Source organism: Trichomycterus rosablanca, chromosome 7, assembly GCF_030014385.1.
Source record: "Trichomycterus rosablanca isolate fTriRos1 chromosome 7, fTriRos1.hap1, whole genome shotgun sequence".
NCBI classification, from domain to species: Eukaryota; Metazoa; Chordata; class Actinopteri; order Siluriformes; family Trichomycteridae; genus Trichomycterus; species Trichomycterus rosablanca.
The window spans coordinates 30942627-30962054 of NC_085994.1; the positions used below are offsets into that span (position 1 = coordinate 30942627).

The window sequence follows — 19428 nt, forward strand, 5'->3', positions numbered from 1 at the left end:
CTGGACAGCATGGTATTTAATCTGTCCCGGGGCTTCAGCCATTGTCCCTCTCTCAGACCTAGCCAATCATGTCTGCACCATTGAGACTGGAACACAGATATCAGCAGTGGTGATGCTCCCAGGTATCTGTAGCTTTAACTGTCTAAAGATCATTTACAATACAATATCAAATTTTACTCTGGGCTAGCGTAATAGACAGCCGCACCTCCTGAGCATCAGTTGAGTTTTAATCTATCAATCAGTTTGATAACGGTTGATGTCCTTTATCAAAACACTGGCCACATGGCAGGACTAATACATCAGAATTAAATCAACACACATTTACTCACATTTGGGAGCAATTTACTTTATTAAAAAAAAAAAAAAAAAAATCCTAGAAGATTCTGGAGTGGTTGTCACAGTCTGACTTAAACCCCATACAGCATCTTTGGTAAAATTTGGTGGGATATTAGTGAACTGGGGGCCATTGCCCATGATAAATGGGTTAAGATTCCTCAGGAATGCTGCCAGAAGATGGTGTCTGACTATATGTGTCTTGTTTGCAGCAGGTCATAATAGCAAAAGTGTGCTGTACTAAGTACTAAAAACACTTAACCCCCATTTGAAGGGGTTGAATAATTCTGAGACTGCAGTAGTTATTGAAAATGGCATTTTGTGCTGAACTTTTTGCTAATAAGCCTAACTTGCAATGGGGATAAAATAATTTGGACTGCAACTATATGTGAATACACGAAAATTAAAATGGGTTAAATGTCTATAATAGCACCAAGTCTCTGAGCTGATGCAGCTTAGTGCAGACAGTCCTGATCTGTCCTGTAGAAACTGGTTTGTCCATAAGGGGACATAAAGTCCTTAATTAGAATCTAGCACACAGAAAAAAAAGAGTGAAGAGTGCTGGTGTGTCTTATTAACATGTTTGTTTTGGTAAACAACTGAACCACAGACATATGTTACAAGCTCATATGTCCCTCAGACCAACTGTCTGCTGATCGAACTGGATTTTTAAGGAGAAACAAGCAGCATTTTTTTCATCTTGAAACCTTCAGTCCTACCACAAATTACCACCAATACTGTCCACTGTTATTCCAGCACAAGAAAGATGGACCACTAGCTCTATATTGGTTTTCTAATCAATTGCAAAGTGAAATGCTGCTTGTTGGTCCATTACCACCAGCTAATTTAGACACAGCACCTCTGCACTATGGAGCACAGTGCTGTTGGCACTGCTAAATTAGTCCATAGTTTTTCAACCAAAAGTCACTTTTTCTTGCGCACCACTGTCCACCCATCTTCTTCCTCCTGTGTAGGTGCAGATGTAGATGGCTGTTGCTGTTTTACTGTTGCACTGCTTACTGAAGATCCTTCTCCAGCATCATCACACTCCATAGACTAAACAGAAAGACCCAGAAGGACGTGTATCAACTGTAAATGTTTACATCAGTACAATACAGAACTGCCTAGCCTTACTGTCTAAACATACCTCACCTTTAATGTCTATATTCATGTATGTCAAGCTTTTAATACTTCAATACACAGTATGGTCATAAACATGTGGACACCCCTTCTAAATATTCAGCTGTTTAAGTCACACCAACCGATAACAGATGTTTGTTTGTCATGTTTTACACTTTGGTTACATTCATGACAGAAACGGTAGTTACTCATTACACAAGGTTATATCGAACACAGTCATGGACAATTCAGTGTCTCCAATTCACCTCACTTGCACATCTTTGGACTGTGGGAGGAAACCGGAGCTCCCGGAGGAAACCCACGCGGACACAGGGAGAACATGCAAACTCCACACAGAAAGGACCCGGACCGCCCCACCTTCTAATGCACACCATATTCATCCATTCAAGAATATTTTCATATGCACATTTGTCAGTTATTCATGTATTTGCTGTCTTAGCTAATAAAAGCTATCTATACTAGAATATGTAAACAGCTAGCAAGCAAATAGTATTGGACATATTCAAGATTCAAGAGCCTAATCTTTGGTTGTCTTTCAAAAGATCAGTAAATATGTTTTTGACTACAAACACTTACAAATGTCAGTAGTTTCTGTCAAATTCCATAGTAAATACATAAGGGTCATTTTTGTCCCATGTTGTGCATTAGAAGGGTAGTGATACAAAAATGATTTTTATTAAAAAAGCAAAAAATATAAAACTGAAATAAGGATTTGTGATGATCAAAAACACTCAGTTGGGTCACTTTTGACCCAGGTTGTGCATCAAAGGGTTAATAAAACAACTGAACCTGGTGTTTTTCAAACCTTGAGAATGGGGGACTGTAGAACCTCAATTAATATTATGACAGACCTAGTGGACTAAAATGATCTTACCATTCCCATTTTTTTAAAAACTTAATGTAAATAATGTACCCAGCAAAGCTGTACTGTCTCATATGTTGCCTTCATGTTCTGCTAAGGTAAACATCTAAATATAGAATTTATTAGCAGTACAAACCTCATCATCTTCACTATCTTCCTCATCCTCTGTAGGTGCTTTCACAGGTGTAACCTTTGCCCTCCCAGCAGCCTTTTTCTGAGTCAGCTGGCTGATGTGTTCTTTGACCTTGGCTAACTGTCCCTGTTGACACTGCTGAAACATCACACACATCTTCTGTGCCACCTGAAAAACACAAAGAATCACCAGCTGAACTAAAGACAGAGCAAGTGTAGTGAAACTGAACGGTAAACATTATGTACACAAACATAATCCCATCCTAGGTAAGCTAGGAAACTTCAGAACAGGCTCATTAGCAGCACATAACCTCACATTATTCTGACTTTTAAACCAAGTGACCAAAAAAAATCGATGACTACCAAAATATTACATATGCTTAGAAAATAAACCAAATAAAGGAGTCAGGCTGTCGAACAGTTAAGAAAGCTTGTCCAGTTAAAAACTTATGCTACTGCAGAATTTGTTAAAAATCTAACTACTGACACATTTAAGTATACTTAATTAGACAACAAATGTGTTGATAAAAATGTTGCTCGAATCTTATTTATTAACTTATGACAGTCAATACATGTACACTTGATTATTCAAGTCATTCAATTTATATTAAACATATCTAACCTGTGGCAAACTCCCATCATCCACGACAGTGTCAAATTCGTTATTCATCAGCTCAGACAGGAAGTCCTCCACTTCATCCTGTTCTAGGTCTCCTGTATGCAAACAATAATTACTGGTTATTACACACCAAAACCAAAAAATATTATGTCATATCTAATTTACAGTTAACAAATCAACCCAAAATTCAATAGAAAACATACTGTTGTCATGGAAATACTGTTGAACTGCATCCACCATCCAGTCGGCCTTCTGCTGACTGTAAACTCCACCAAAGCCATTATCAACGGCTATCTGAAAAGAGTAATAATAAAAAACAATAAGTGCATGCTACATTTGTTTAGTTACCATTAGATGCCTACAGTTTAATTTACACAGTGTATCAGCTTCTTAAAAGGCTTCCTAAGGCTGCATTATGCTACTATACATACAGACGTAATGTCTCTGGACAATTAGAAAGATGTGTGGGGCAGTTTAAAAGTCAGGAGGGTTACAGGTCTTGTTCAAGGACTTTTGAGAGCTGGCATTAAAATCCTCAACCTTTGATTTATAGCCTAGATACAGACAATGTTATGGTTCCAATAGGAAGGTTGAGGTTTTAAATCCCGACTTACGCAAGCAGCCATTGTTGGGCACTCTCCCACTACAGACTGCTAATGTGACTATACAGTATGAGGAAGTAAATGCTAAAAACAGGAAGGCCCAGTCACAAAAATATGATTTGATTTAAAGCTGAACACTAAACACAACAATGCAACAAACAACAGTCCACTGGAAAAACCTCAGATCTGGGTGTCCATATATATTTCTATTCCCAATACTGGTTTGTTTTTAAGCACTGCAAATTTGATATCTTTTAAATGAGATATGTTCTATCTCAGCTCAGCTCACTTTTCAGGAACGTTAATTCTTGTTTAAAACCCCTGCACTGCTCAGGTCACCCAGTATTACTGTGCATTCTACGTGACATCAAACCAAGTGTACTGAAGCAGACCATGTAGAGCAATAAACAGTGTAGAGGGTCGATTTTTCAAATATGATCATCACAGAATAGCCACTGTTGTTGGACAGCACAAGCGCCAGGTTTTTTAAGTTCATTAATAATAAAAAAGTTATCTGCGACCAGCCCGTGTGTGGCATTACCTGGGACGCTTGCCAAAGCCAATTTAAATTATGATCTCAGACCATCACAAACTGCAGTAACTGTGGAAATAGTCATACAGCTAAATGGAAAAAGTGTCCAGTGTTTAAACAACAATGTCACAATTGCAAAAAAACTAAACCAAACTAAACCATAAGTTGCTGTGAGTGTAGACCACAAAATCAAAAACATTTCAGACGAAGTTGTCAACTACTGGAACCTGTTCGAAAAAAAGTTTGACCAACATCTCAACAAAAGGCTCACACCAAAGCACCACTATGATGAACCGAGTCACCCACTTCATCCTTAAGAGAGGTACAAGTGCAGACCCCTAAGTATACAACCCATTTGGGACTGTGAAGCAGGGGCGTAACTACTGTGGGGGCAGGTGCACTGGGGCCCAAGGCGGGCGGGGGTGTGGGCTTCTCCACAACCCCCCTATCGCACTGTATAAATATTATTTACTGTCAACTTATTTAAATCAAAATCTAGTTTTGTGTCAACTGTTACATATGTTAATTTGTGAATACTTTTAATATTATTGTAGCAAATAAAGAAACCCTACTGCTTGTAATGTCATCAACAATGTGTTCATAAAACTACAGCAAAACTAAACCTTGTGACACATTGCTCACTTTTACAGTTAATAATCCAACAATCTACACAGATCAGCCATAACATTAAAACCACCTCCTTGTTTCTACACACATTTTCCATTTTATCAGCTTCACTTACCATATAGAAGCACTTTGTAGTTCTACAATTACTGACTGCTATGTTTCTCTGCATGCTTTGTTAGCTCCCTTTCATGCTGTTCTTCAATGGTCAGGACTCTCCCAGGACCCCCACAGAGCAGGTATTATTTGGGTGGTGGATCACTCTCAGCACTGCAGTGACACTGACATGGTGGTGGTGTGTTAGTGTGTGTTGTGCTGGTATGAGTGGATCAGACACAGCAGCGCTGATGGAGTTTTTAAACACCTCACTGTCACTGCTGGACTGAGAATAGTCCACCAACCAAAAATATCCAGCCAACAGTGCTCAATGGGCAGTGTCCTGTGACCACTGATGAACGTCTAGAAGATGATCAACTCAAACAGCAGCAATAGATGAGCGATCGTCTCTGACTTTACATCTACAAGGTGCAGCAACTAGGTAGGAGTGTCTAATAGAGTGGACAGTGAGTGGACACTGTGTTTAAAAACTCCAGCAGTGCTGCTGTGTCTGATCCACTCACAACCAGCACAGCACACACTAACACACCACCACCATGTCAGTGTCACTGCAGTGCTGAGAATCATCCACCACCTACATAATACCTGCTCTGTGTTGGTCATGACCATTGAGGAACAGGGTAAAAGCAGGCTAAAAAAGTATGTAGAGAAACAGATGGACTACAGTCAGTGATTGTAGAACTACAAAGTGCTCCTATATGGTAAGTGGAGCTGATAAAATGGACAGTGAGTGTAGAAACAAGGAGGTGGTTTTAATGTCATGGCTGATCGGTGTATTCGGGCACGTGTTGCAATTATAAATATTATTATACAATCAACAATTAGCGAGCAAGCTAACCGATTAGCATCTAATCAGACAGCAGTACATTAAGACAACATGTGTCATTTTGTAATATCTCAAAAATACTAAGTATATAAAACAATCATAAATAACGTATGATTTATTTACCTGTAAAACAGGCCACGCTTCTAAAACCACTCTCACCGCTTCTGTAAACACTTCACGTGGAGAAGACGTGAGCGTCGCCATGTTTCACACTGACACGCAGACCAAACCAATCGATCACACATTATATTCCGCTCAGGAGGACCAATCGATGTCAGATATCACACGAGTCTAAAACGCCACACTGAACGAGGTGGTGAGGTATAAACTATAGATATTCACTCGGCGTGTATTTCATTAAATACACCTTTGTGGTACGTACATTTATATTTATGTATTAATTTATAAGATACACTTGGTATACAGGTGAACCTCGTGGGTGCACTGTTATTAAGTTTGTTTTGTTTGTTTGGTTGTTTGTTTGTTTGTTTATTAGGATTTTAACGTCATGTTTTACACTTTGGTGACCTTCATGACAGGAACGGTAGTTACTCATAACAGGTTATATCGAACACAGTCATGGACTGTGTCTCCAGTTCACCTCACTTGCATGTCTTTGGACTGTGGGAGGAAACCGGAGCACCCAGAGGAAACCCACACAGACACGGGGAGAACATGCAAACTCCACACAGAAAGGACCCGGACCGCCCCAGGACCCTGGACCTTCTTGCTGTGAGTGACAGTGATACCCACTTAGCCACCGTGCGGCCCCAGTTATTAAGTGTAGCACATTAGTTGCTCTGTAAATGTTCATTCATTGTAAGAGTTCAGAATTTCAGCTTTTATAACCTGGTATTTACATCTGGATGTTTTAAATAAAAAGAACATAGCACATTTTATATCAAACCACTTCATTTGTAGTTGAGCAAAATATTTGAACACATTAGTCTTGAAGTAAATTAAAGTAATTAACACTTAATATTTAGTTGCAAGTCCCTTGTTTGCAATATCTGCATCAAACTTGAGATTTATTGACATTATAAAATTGTTGGTTTCTTGCATCGTTAAGCTCTTTCATGCTTTTACCACAGAGCTCATAATTGCCCAGCATTGAGGAACGGTCTCCTTCACACACACGCAGCCAATCATGTGTCACACACCCAATCGTGTGTCTGTGTAGGAGCCCAGCTGGCTGATAGCAAAGCTTAGATTCAAACTCGACAGCTCAGCAGCAGTAGGCTAGCGTGTTTTACCGCTGCACCACCCAAGCACAGTTGAGTGAATTTCTTTCTAAATTAGTAGACAAAATGTTTATGTAACCTAAATTAATTCTTCTGCTACTATCAAGAGTTACAGCATCAATAAAGATTAGTGTGTCTGTTCAAGAAGCAGCCATGCAAGACCATGTTTCATGTGATAGATTAGTGGTTAGGGTACTGGACTAGTAAACAGAAGGTTGCCGGTTCAAGCCCTACCATCACTAAGTCGCCACTGTTGGCCCCTGAGCAAGGCCCTTAACCCTCAATTGCTTGAACTGTATTCAGTGATAAATGTAAGTCGCTTTGGACAAAGGCGTCTGCCAAATGCTGCAAATGTTGCAAATGTAAATGTTTCACAGATGAACTTGTATCTTTTGGATCATGAGCAGATGTTTTTTTCCTCCACACTTTTGCGACTTATCTCTCTACTTTTTTGCAAATTCCAATCTGGTTTTCTGATTCCTACTGCCAGATTTACTGTACATATAATTTATTGTTCAAAAGTCTTAGGCCACAAGCTATGTTGTTTTAGCAAAGTTTTAATGACCATCCATGTTTATTTTTTGGCCTCTTTATTAAGATAGAAATAGAAAATAGAGGAAATATGTATAAAAAATTCTTAGAAATTAATAAAAAATAAAAATAACAAAATTTTCAGAACAAACGGTTACAGTGAGTATTTATTGTGACCTCCCTTGACACTAAGCACATCTTGAATTCTTTTGTTTTCTAAAGTAATCTTCTGGCATATTATACCAGGCTCCCAGACATTTGCTAGGGATTTAGTCTTTTATTGGTTTCTCTGTGCAGGTGATCCCACACTGCCTCTATAATCTTGATCATCTTGGAGTATTCAGTTTGTTTGCCGATTTCCTTTTGAGGGTGGCCTTGCTGATGCTAAATTATGATTTATGTCTGTCAAATTCAGTGATCTTTGTTAGTTTGAATGGAATGATGTGTTTGCAAGTTGGTCTTATACACATGGCATGCACTCGTAAAGCCATTTCACCACAAAAAAATTTTGCGTTAATATTGTGACATAATGTTTCTTCCTCATGATGCCTTCTGGCAGTTTTGGTGCAGTTGCTTCTTCCTTGCTGAGCACCCTCTCTGGTGCATGTCAATGTAGGACACTATTTACTGTTGATATCCTTTTGTACCTGTTTCCTCCAGCATCATCACAAGGTCATTCGCTGCTGTTCTTGATTTTTATTTTTTGCACTGAAGTACCGCTATCCCTAGAGGAAAGAACATGTCTCTTCCTGAACTGTATGACGGCCACATGGTCCCATGGTGTTTGCACTTGATTATAATTTGCTCACAGATTATAATTCGCTCAGAAGAACCAATCAATGTCAGCTTTCACACAGATGTGATGACGCAACATTGAATGAGGTGGGGAGGTATAAACTAGAGATGTTCACTCAGCAAGCACTTCATTAAATTCATCTTTGTGGTACCTACATTTATGTATTAATTTATAAGATACACTTGTCATGCAGGTGAACCTTAAAGGTGTACAATTACTGATTGTAGCATATTTGTTGCCCTGTAGAATGTTCATCCCTTGTAAGAGTTTCAGCTTATATAATCTGGTATTTACATCTAGATGTTTTAAATATCAAAGAACATACCACATTTTGTATCAAACCACTTAATTTGTAGGTGAGCAAAAATATTTAAACACATAAGTCTCTAAGTAAATTAATTAACACTTAATATTTGGTTGCAGGTCCCTTGTTTGCAATATCTGGATCAAACCTGAGACTTATTGACATCACCAAATCGTTGGTTTCCTTTGTTATTAAGCTCTTTCATGCTTTTACAGAAAAATTCATCCAAATGTGATTGGGTGGTACAGCGGTAAAACACGCTGGCCCACAGCCACTAAGCTGTTGAGTACGATTAGAAGCTTTGCTATTAGCCAGCCGGGCATTTACACAGACACACAATTGGGTGTGTGACACATGACTGGGTGTGTAACACATGATTGACTGTTTGTCTGTGAAGGAGGTGGTTCCTCAATGAGGTCATAATTGCCCAGCGATGAGGAACCGTCCTCTTTACAGACACACAGCTAATAATGTGTCGGTGTAGGTGCCCAGCTGGCTGATAGCAACACTTTGATTCGAACACGACAGCTCAGCGACATGCATATCTCTGTAAATTGGCAGACAAAATGATTTCTGTAACCTTCTAAATTTATTCTGCTGCTAATATCATGAGTTACAACATCAGTAAAGATTAGTGTGTCTGTTCAAAAAGAAGCCATACGAGACAAATCCATGGCACAACTTCCACCACAGATGAGCTTGCAGCTTTTGGATCATGAGTAGATGCTTTTTTTTCCCACACTTTGGTTCATCTTTAATTAATCAGTCCATAAAACTTTATTCGCGACTTATCTCTCTACTTTTTTGCAAATTTTAATCTAGTTTTCTGATTCTTACTGCCAGATTTACTGTGCAAAATACAACCCCACATCAGAAAAAGTTGCGACATCATGGAAAATGCAAATAATAAAAAAACACAGTTTCTTACATTTATTTTGACTTTTATTTGATTGCAGACAGGATGAACCTGAGATATTTCATGTTGTATCTGCTCAACTGCTCATTTATTAATAAACATCCATTCCTGCATTTCAGGTCTGCAACACATTCCAAAAAAAAGTTGGGACAGTAAAGCATTTACCACTTAGTAATGTTCCTTTTCACCACGCTTAAAAGCCATTTTGGCACCGACAATACCAAGTGATTTAGTGTTTCAGCTTTTATTTTGTTTAGTGCTTCCTGCAAACACTTCTTAAGATGTGCAACAGTACGGGGTCGTCGTTGTCGCATTTTTTGATTCAAAATTCTCCACACATTCCGTATGGGGACAGGTCAGGACTGCAGGCAGGTCAGTCTCTGTATGTAACTCTTGACAAAGTATTGTAGTGCTTGACAAAGGTTTGCCAAAGTAATCCCTCACCCATGTGGTTATATCAGTTATTGTTGAGTGGCGGTTCTTGATGCAGTGCCGTCTGAGGGATCGAAGATCACAGGCGTTCAGCATAAGCTTGTACCCTTAGCCTTTATGCACTGAAATTCTCCTGATTCCTTGAATGGTTTAATGATATTATGCACTGTAGAGGGAGAAATATGCAAATCTCTTCCAATCTTTCTTTGAGGTACATTGTTTTTAAACATTTCAATCATTTTCTCACACATTTGTTAAAAACTGAAGATCCTCTGATCATCTTTGCTCATCAAAGACTCAGCCTTTCCTGGATGCTGCTTTTGCACCAAACCATGATTACAATCACCTGTAGACATCACCTGTTTGGAATCACATCATTATTTACTTTTTTCACATCATTACTAGCTCTAAATTGCCCCCGTCCCAACTTTTTTTTGGAATCTATTGCAGGCCTGAACTGCAGGAATGGATGTTTATTAACAAATAAAATGAAGTTGAGCAGAAAACATGAAAAATCTCGGGTTTATCCTGTCTGCAATCAAATAAAAGTCAAAGTAAATGTAAGACACTGTGTTTTTATTTTATTAGCGTTTCCATACTGTCCCAACTTTTTCTGATTTGGGGTTGTACATACACTGATCAGCCCTAACATTAAAACCACCTCCTTGTTTCTACACACATTGTCCATTTTATCAGCTCCACTTACCATATAGAAGCACTTTGTTGTTCTACAATTACTGACTGTCCATATGTTCCTCTGCATGCTTCTTTAGCCCCATTTCATGCTGTTCTTTAATGGTCAGGACCACCACAGAGATTATTTGGTGGATCATTCTAAGCACTGCAGTGACACTGACATGGTGGTGGTGTGTTAGTGTGTGTTGTGCTGGTATGAGTGGATAAGACACAGCAGCGCTGCTGGAGTTTTTAAACACCTCACTACTGGACTTGAGAATAGTCCACCAACCAAAATCATCAAGCCAACAGCGCCCCGTGGGCAGCATCCTGTGACCACTGATGAAGGTCTAGAAGATGACCAACTCAAACAGCAGCAATAGATGTGCGATCGTCACTGACTTTACATCTACAAGGTGGACCAATAGGTAGGAGTGTCTAATAGAGTGGACGGTGAGAGGGTGTATTTTAAAACTCCAGCAGCGCTGCTGTGTCTGATCCACTCATACCAGCACAACATCCTCCACCTAAATAATACCTGCTCTGTGGTGGTCCTGTGGGGGTCCTGACCATTGAAGAACAGGGTGAAAGCAGGCTAACAAAGCATGCAGAGAAATAGATGGACTACAGTCAGTAATTGTAGAACTACAAAGTGCCTCTATATGGTAAGTGGAGCTGATAAAATGAACAGTGAGTGTAGAAACAAGGAGGTGGTTTTAATGTTTTAATGAGGATCAATATAATTTATTGTTCAAAAGTCTTAGGCCACAAGCTTTGTTGTTTTAGCAAAGTTTTAATGACCGTTTATGTTTATTTTTCGGTCTCTCTGTGAAGATAGAAATAGAAAAAAATGAAATAGGTATACAAAATGTTTTAAAAATTAATTAAAAAGTTAAAAACATTCAGAACTAACAGTAACTGGCATATTATACCAGGCTCCCAGACATTTGCTAGGGATTTAGTATTTTATTGGTTTCTCTGTGCAGGTGATCCCACACTGCCTCTATAATCTTGATCATCTTGGAGTATCCAGTTTGTTTGCCGATTTCCTTTGAGGGTGGCCTTGCTGATGCTAAATTATGATTTATGTCTGTCAAATTCAGTGATCTTTGTTAGTTTGAATGAAATTATGTGTTTCAAAGTTGGTCTTATACACATGGCACGCACTCATAAAGCCATTTTGCCATAACTTTCACCACAAAAAAATGTTGTTTAATATTGTGACATAATTTTCCTTCCTTGCTGAGCACCCTCTCTGGTGCATGTCACTGTAGGACACTATTTACTGTTGATATCCTTTTGTACCTGTTTCCTCCAGCATCATCACAAGGTCATTCGCTGCTGTTCTTGATTTTTATTTTTTGCACTTAAGTATGACTATCCCTAGAGGAAAGAACATGTCTCTTCCTGAACCATATGACGGCCACATGGTCCCATGGTGTTTGCAATTGCATATTATCGTGAACATGGTAAGTGTTGCCTTCAGGCAATTTACACATTGCTCCTAAAGATTATCAGACTTGTGAAGGTCCACAATTCTTTTTTTCTGATGTCTTGGTCGATTTCCCCCCTCCCCTTCCCCACAATGTCAAGCAATAGGCAAGAAGGCCTTGATGGTAGGCCTTAAAATATTGCCACAGGTATACCTCAAATTAGCTAAAATGATGTCAGTGAACCCATCAGAGACTTTTAAGCCAAGATATGTTCTTAAATTTCCAATGTTATTTAAAGGTCCTGTCAACTTGGTGTATCTAAACGTCTGACACACAGAAATCTTAATATAATGAATTATAAGTAAAATGATCTGTTCATAAACATTTGTTGGAAACATTGCTTGTGTAACATACAAAGAAGATAGTCGTTAACATGAAATCTGGGGGATAAATATGAGTCTTAATGACTTCAATCAAAGTGTATGTTAACTTATGACTTCAACTATACACTGATCAGCCATAACATTAAAACCACCTCCTTGTTTCTACACTCACTGTCCATTTTATTAGTTCCACTTACCATATAGAAGCACTTTGTAGTTCTACAATTACTGACTGTAGACCATCATATCTTTTTAACCTGCTTTCGTGCTGTTCTTCAATGGTCAGGACCCCACAGAACCACCACAGAGCAGGTATTATTTAGGTGGTGGATCATTCGCAGCACTGCAGTGACAATGACATGGTGGTGGTGTGTTAGTGTGTGTTGTGCTGGTATGAGTGGATCAGACACAGCACCGCTGCTGGAGTTTTTAAACACCGTGTCCACTTACTGTCCACTTTATTAGACACTCCTACCTAGTTGGACCACCTTGTAGATGTAAAGTCAGAGACGATCACTCATCTATTGCTGCTGTTTGAGTTGGTCATTTACTAGACCTTCATCAGTGGTCACAGGGTGCTGTTGGCTGGATGTTTTTGGTTGGTAGACTATTCTCAGTCCAGCAGTGACAGTTATCCACTTTATTCCAGCACAACACACACTAACACACCACCACCATGTCAGTGTCACTGCAGTGCTGAGAATGATTCACCACCTAAATAATACCTGCTCTGTAGTGGTCCTGAGAGAGTCCTGACCATTGAAGAACAGCATGAAAGGCGGCTAACAAAGCATGCAGAGAAACAGATGGACTACAGTCAGTAATTGTAGTACTACAAAGTGCTTCTATATGGTAAGTGGAGCTGATAAAATGGACAGTGAGTGCAGAAACAAGGAGGTGGTTTTAATGTTATGGCTGATCGGTGTATATAAATGCATTACAGAAATATTTTTTTAAAAAGCCAACCAAAGTTTACAGCGCAGCGTCATTACCCAGTCCCAACACTGCCATGACATACATATACTTACGTGTGTGTAAACCAGTATTCTTTCCTCATGTCCAGTGTTTTTATGTATCTATCATTACCCTAATCAGCATGAAGCAGTGAAAAAAATGATATTAAACAAATAAAATACAATGAATAGGGAGTTCCATCATAATCTTCAGGAAAAACATACCTTTATTGATCTAGATATATAATCTTTTACAATTAATAAACATAATTACAATACTGATAACAGTTAACATGTCTGGAGTGGTTCTGTTATAACAACAAGAGTATTCTGTAGTGAATCTGTCTTATTAAAATAGAAACACGAAATATCGGCATTTTGGCTATTTTGCAAGATTTTAAACAACCCATGCAAGGTTTTTATATCACTTTGGTATTGAAAAGCTAAATGCAGTCAACAAAACAAGCTGCTGCACCACACACACTGAGGCGCAAAGATTTAGAAATCACTGGATGAGAAATGATTGATTAGCTTATACTGTATTAACATAGCGGATTATAAAATTAATGGTTCTGTAGATTCTGTTAAACACAAAATGCTTGATGATAAATCAGGATGCAGTTACATGACAGCAGTGTGAATGGTGATATTAGCTCTGGAGATGGAGCTGTAAAAATATTATAAATATTAAAAAATGATTTGCTTTTTAAAAAGGGTTTATAAGTTTGACAGGATATTATTAATAAACTACACATACAGTTATTAATGCGTTATGAACTGCAGTTTCATGCCATTGTATATTGTGTTCATTAGTAAATTACATACAAATTGGAATAGAAATATTCATCATTTCTATATAAATGTTTAAAATTATTATAGTAATTATGTTTGTTAGGCTGGGCCTTTAAAGATTATGCAAACAAAATACAGTGACAGCCTATAATTGACATCTATTTATTAGTTTTATTAATTATAATTAAAATATGTACATTTCAGTAATTAATATGATAATAAACTTTCCTCTATCATTATAGTGGATACTTTAAAATATGGCTAACAGTTTGTGGACACCTGAACATCACCTTCAATCTTTATAGGCATTTATATGGAGTTGGTCCCCCTTTGTTGCTATAACAGTGTGAAGCATTTCCACTGTTATTTGAGTGACTTTGACTGTGGGTATTTTCTTCCATTCTGCCACCATTAAGCTTGGGCACTGACGTTGGGTAAATAGGACCTGACTTCCAGTAATTTCCAGTTCTTACCTTCTGTTCTGCACATGCCATATGACAACTACATTCTCTAGAATGTCACTATGTGGTAGCATTAACATTTTTCTTCATTGGAAATTAGGGGTCCAAATTACCAACAGTAGCCCAGTTGCAGTTGGACTTTACATGAAGACATGCTGGGTTCTCATGACGTACTACATTTACATTTTCGGCATTTAGCAGACGCCTTTATCCAAAGCAACTTACATTACAGATACAGTTTACAGTCTGAGCAATTGGGGGTTAAGGGCCTTGCTCAAGGGCCCAACAGCAGCAACCTGGCAGTGGTGGGGCTTGAACCAGTGACCTTCTGATTACTAGTCCAGTACCTTAACCACTAGGCTACGGCTTGCCCCCAGCCTAGTGGGGCAAAACCTAGACTGATTAATTACTCTTAAGTATGAGAGGTGTGTCACTTTATGACTTAGACATTATTATCCCTAGATCTTGGCTTTACCAGAGCAGATATTAACAGGCTGGTCTGTTTACTATTACTATTTTATGACTGTCCCTTATTGAAAGTGTTCTACTGCTAATGCATGTCTATAAGGAATACATTGCTTTATATTTAATAGTATGGTCAGTAGTATTGCTGTATGTAATATGTGTAAAACAGCAGTTGAATAAAATAAATGATACATTTTGAACACTGTTTTTAACAGTTAAGGAAAGGACCATTCATGTTTTAATGTGTTTGCTGTGGAGGAACTGAAGTGACCTGCGCAGAGGACTGACCTCAACCCTACCTGAACACCACTGGGATGATTTAGATTGCCGATTGCAATTCTTATGCACCATTAGTTGCTGATCTCATAAATGCTCTCTGAGTGGAAGGGTTTTTCCTCCCATTCCTATTTATTAGGCATTTGTAAACACAAACAAAGAGTGTTTTGGAGAAAGCCTGTGCTGTCCCGCACCAACCTAGTAGATGGTAATAAAACTGAAGAAAATATGGTAGAAAAGGAAAATATATATTTTTTAAACATAATGAACAAAATAAGTATGAGCGAATTTGAAAAGACAGCAATCAGTCTGTACAAATGACTAATGCTATTGTATGGAAATTAAATATATATGAATGTATACATTCATTATCTGAAACTGCAGTAATCAATAAATAAGTTAGTTAATAAATAAAAAAAAAAAAACGAGAAGACATTTGGGCCAATGATTGTATTTCCTGCAAAATGAATTCACATTTTTCATCTTCCTGCAATAAAAACAGCATAAATGTGCACGTCACACTGAGTGGATTTGCTTTAATAGTGAACGGGTACTGAGAACCTTTCGGAAGTGTCTGGAAATAACAGTCGGCCATTATTTTGTCTTTCAGAAGTGACGCTTTGATAAATACACAAGTTTCTGGCCACCAGACCTTGGTAAACACATGAACTATTGCAATAATAATAAAATGGGGAAACATTTCATTTTAACCTGGTCACTTATATTGAAGGGTTCTTTAGACATTCATAAAACCAGAGAAAACAGTCACTGCATGAATAAACACACTGAATGTAAAATAAGAAAATGCAGACTGATGTGCAAGACCAGTGCTCAAATTACAAAATGGGAAGGGAGGAGGGGTACAAAGACAATGAGATTTACACAAGGTATTGCTTTTTCATGGTTCTCTATAGAATTTCAAATAAACAAATGTATACATGAGCGGGTTATACATGTTCCCACCCTCACCTGAACACACAAACACAAAGAAAAACACAAAGAAAAACACAAAGGCTCTTTAAACGGCTCCATGTTAAACAGAAGCGACTTTCGGCTCTATACACCATACTGAAAGTAAACTACAAAACAATGATTAATAATACTGATCAAGTTTCTGCTAGCATATAAAATGCCCTATTTAAAAGGCCAATATATAAAAAAGTGGTATAAAGCAGTGTATTGGCTCAGATATCACCATTATTCATAAAAGGGGCATCAACAGTTCTCTAAAACCAAAGAGAGAGGAGAAAGAAAGAAACAGATGAGGTTCTTACTGCAAGCCCCAGTGCTCAGATATTATTTTGGTTGGATTGTTGACATTATTTTTAAATTAATAAAAAGCTTTGTGACTTGTCTGATACCACTTTGAATTAGGAAAGCAGGTTTTGACTGGTCAGATGTACCTCACTTGCCCCTGTGAGCAGAATGGTGTAGGTGTTTTAACATGTCTTCCAATCAAGTGATCCAAACACGTACAAGTGGACACTTGTCATAGAACAATTCTGAACGTGAATGTGGGTGCTATTACGAAAAGCTGTGATTTGCTACAAGTTGTCCTCTTTAGTAGTGTACTGTATATGACTGAAGCGCTGTCTGCACCATCAGGTTTGACTGACTGATGCATAACTAGTCAGCTGTTGTAAAAGCATGAGGGGGGTGATACCAGTGCAGTTCCACCATGAAGTACTTTTATGAACGCCACTGGTTGAGAAGGTCTGTATATCCTGGTGACAAACTATGAGCCAATAATTAGTTACAGTACTGTTTAATTTACTGTGTTAGAAATTCTAACTGAATAATGGCACCATGGGACAGGGGGAAATGATTACAATTAGAGACTAAATGTCACATAAAAATGCAGTCAATATTTTTTCATGTCAACGTAGGTCTATGGAAAACCTCAATTTGTTTTTACACTTTGTGACCACTAGGGGTAGCCAGGTACACCCAAACAGACAAAGGCTTACAAATCTAAGCATCAGATTTCAGCACAACATTAAAAAAAAAAAGCCCAAATATCACATTTTTGTTCACACTAGCATTAATGGGGGTAAAAAAACTCCTCAGAAATGTCACATGTATAATGCATGTCTGCCTGTTCGTGTCCACTTGTGTATCACATACCTCAAGATAGGTCAGATTTGAGAGGATTGGGGTAAAAAGCTTCACTTATTGCACTCTTTATGACTTATTGCAAAATGCTTCCGAAAGAGCCACCATTCTTTAGGCCTTCTACTAGCAAAATGTTAAAACTAGCTAGGTCTTCTATTAAACAATTTCTCCTCATTATAAAAATACTAAGATCAATTATTATATAACCAACAACATTCTCATGTTCCTTTCATTGCTCTGTATCAAACAGTCGAGATATTTACACTGTACCTCAGTCTTCACTATACACAACACAATCCTGATCTCTTCCACATGCACAAACTAAAGCTCTGAAACCACAAGCAATACCAATAATAAAATTCACCTATATTTACTATTCTACTAAAAAAACGAGTGATTTGCAGTGGCCTCATGTCTCTAATAACTAGTGGGTTTTATAACCTGAGCTCTGTACCAGCAGCACACTGGCCTATCACCAGCTCCTTACTGGTGCTGGAACACTCATACCAACATGGCAACCTGCCGATCCTAGAATTCAGAAGCAGGGATGCACCGATCCAATATCTACATTTTCTACTAAGAACCAAGGACTCAAATGATTACCAACATCGTAAGTGCAATGAGTGGATACCTTAATTTACCAGAAAGTCCAGAAAATAGCCAAATGACAATGCATTTTTCACAAGTGTGCAGAGTTCACCACATTTAAACTTTAACTACAAGTAAGTTTAGAGTAAACTGGTTCTTTGTACCTTTTTTAAAGAAACTTGTTCACCATGCTTATCATAGTTTGGGACAGTATGGCAAATGCAAATAAAAAATGCAGTGTTTCTTACATTAACTTTTATTTCATTACAAACACTATGAACCCAAGATATTTCATATTTGTCTTGTCAACTTCATTTCATTTATATACATCCAGTGCTGCATTTCAGGCCTGCAACACATTCCAAATAAATAATAATAATAATAATAATTTGATTTTAAACAGGTGATGTCAACAGGTCATCCACAACAGGCTGAGTCTTTGATGAGCAAAGATGGCCAGAGGATCTCCAGCTTGTCCACAAATGTGTGAGAAAATTATTGAAATGTTAATAACAATGTTCCTCAAAATTTCAATATTTCTTTCTCTACAGTGCATAATATCATTTAACACCCAAAGGTAATTTACACTTCTGTGATGCAGCATTTATGAGGGCCAGCTGTAGCCTAGTGGTGATCAGAGGGTTGCTGGTTCAAGCCCCACTACTGCCAGGTTGCTGCTGTTGGGCCCTTAACCCTCAATTGCTTAGACTGTATACTGTAACTGTAATGTAAGTCGCTTTGGATAAAGGCGTCTGCTAAATGCTGAAAATGTAAATGTAAATGAGGAATCTGTCTACCCCAACAGAGAATGTGTTGGGAATTTTAAACCAAAAAATATGACAATGACAAACCATACTGTTGCCCACCTTAAAACATGTTTGTGGGAAGAATGGAACAAAATAACACCTGAAACCCTAAATCACTTGGTATACTCGATGCCAAAACGTATTTTAAGTGCTGTGAGAGGAAATGACAAACAAATGCTTTAATACCCCAACATTTTTTTGGAATGTGTTGCAGGCCTAAAATGCAGGAACAGCTGTAGATTAACAAATGAAGTTGACCAGACAAAACATAAAATATCTTGAATTCATACTGTCTGTAATGAAATGAAAAATCAATGGAAAACACACCTTTAATTTGCATTATATTGCTGTCCTAGTGTTTTTGATTTGGGATTGTAGCAGATAATGGTTCAAATAAAAAATAAAATGCTAGAGTGTAAGTTGTACTGGATATTATTTGTACTGTCTGATTTTACCAAAATATTTGAAAAACCAAGA

General features: G+C 38.0%; 1 protein-coding gene and 1 long non-coding RNA gene across 2 annotated transcripts; one reads left to right on the forward strand and one right to left on the reverse strand.

Annotated features, from left to right (window-relative positions):
* Positions 1 to 330: 330 nt before the first annotated feature.
* Positions 331 to 6006, reverse strand: tsr2 (TSR2 ribosome maturation factor). The gene is made up of 5 exons (XM_062999219.1): positions 5911 to 6006; positions 3290 to 3380; positions 3090 to 3181; positions 2472 to 2636; positions 331 to 1389 (listed from the first exon to the last, which is right to left on the reverse strand). Exons 1-5 carry the CDS (start codon positions 5989 to 5991, stop codon positions 1258 to 1260), a joined length of 561 nt encoding a protein of 186 aa, XP_062855289.1. The 5' UTR covers positions 5992 to 6006; the 3' UTR covers positions 331 to 1257.
* LOC134318350 (uncharacterized) lies at positions 5944 to 6696 on the forward strand. Its single transcript, XR_010013379.1, has 2 exons — positions 5944 to 6161; positions 6284 to 6696. It is a non-coding gene; the product is annotated as an uncharacterized LOC134318350 (long non-coding RNA).
* Positions 6697 to 19428: the final 12732 nt, after the last annotated feature.

Coding starts and splice junctions, on each gene's coding strand:
- tsr2 (XM_062999219.1), bottom strand. CDS start 5,991: ATGGCGACGCTCACGTCTTCTCCACGTGAAGTGTTTACAGAAGCGGTG. Junction 3,182..3,289: donor ACAGTATTTCCATGACAACA/GTATGTTTTCTA, acceptor GTTTGCATACAG/GAGACCTAGAACAGGATGAA. Junction 1,390..2,471: donor AAGATAGTGAAGATGATGAG/GTTTGTACTGCT, acceptor CTTTCTGTTTAG/TCTATGGAGTGTGATGATGC.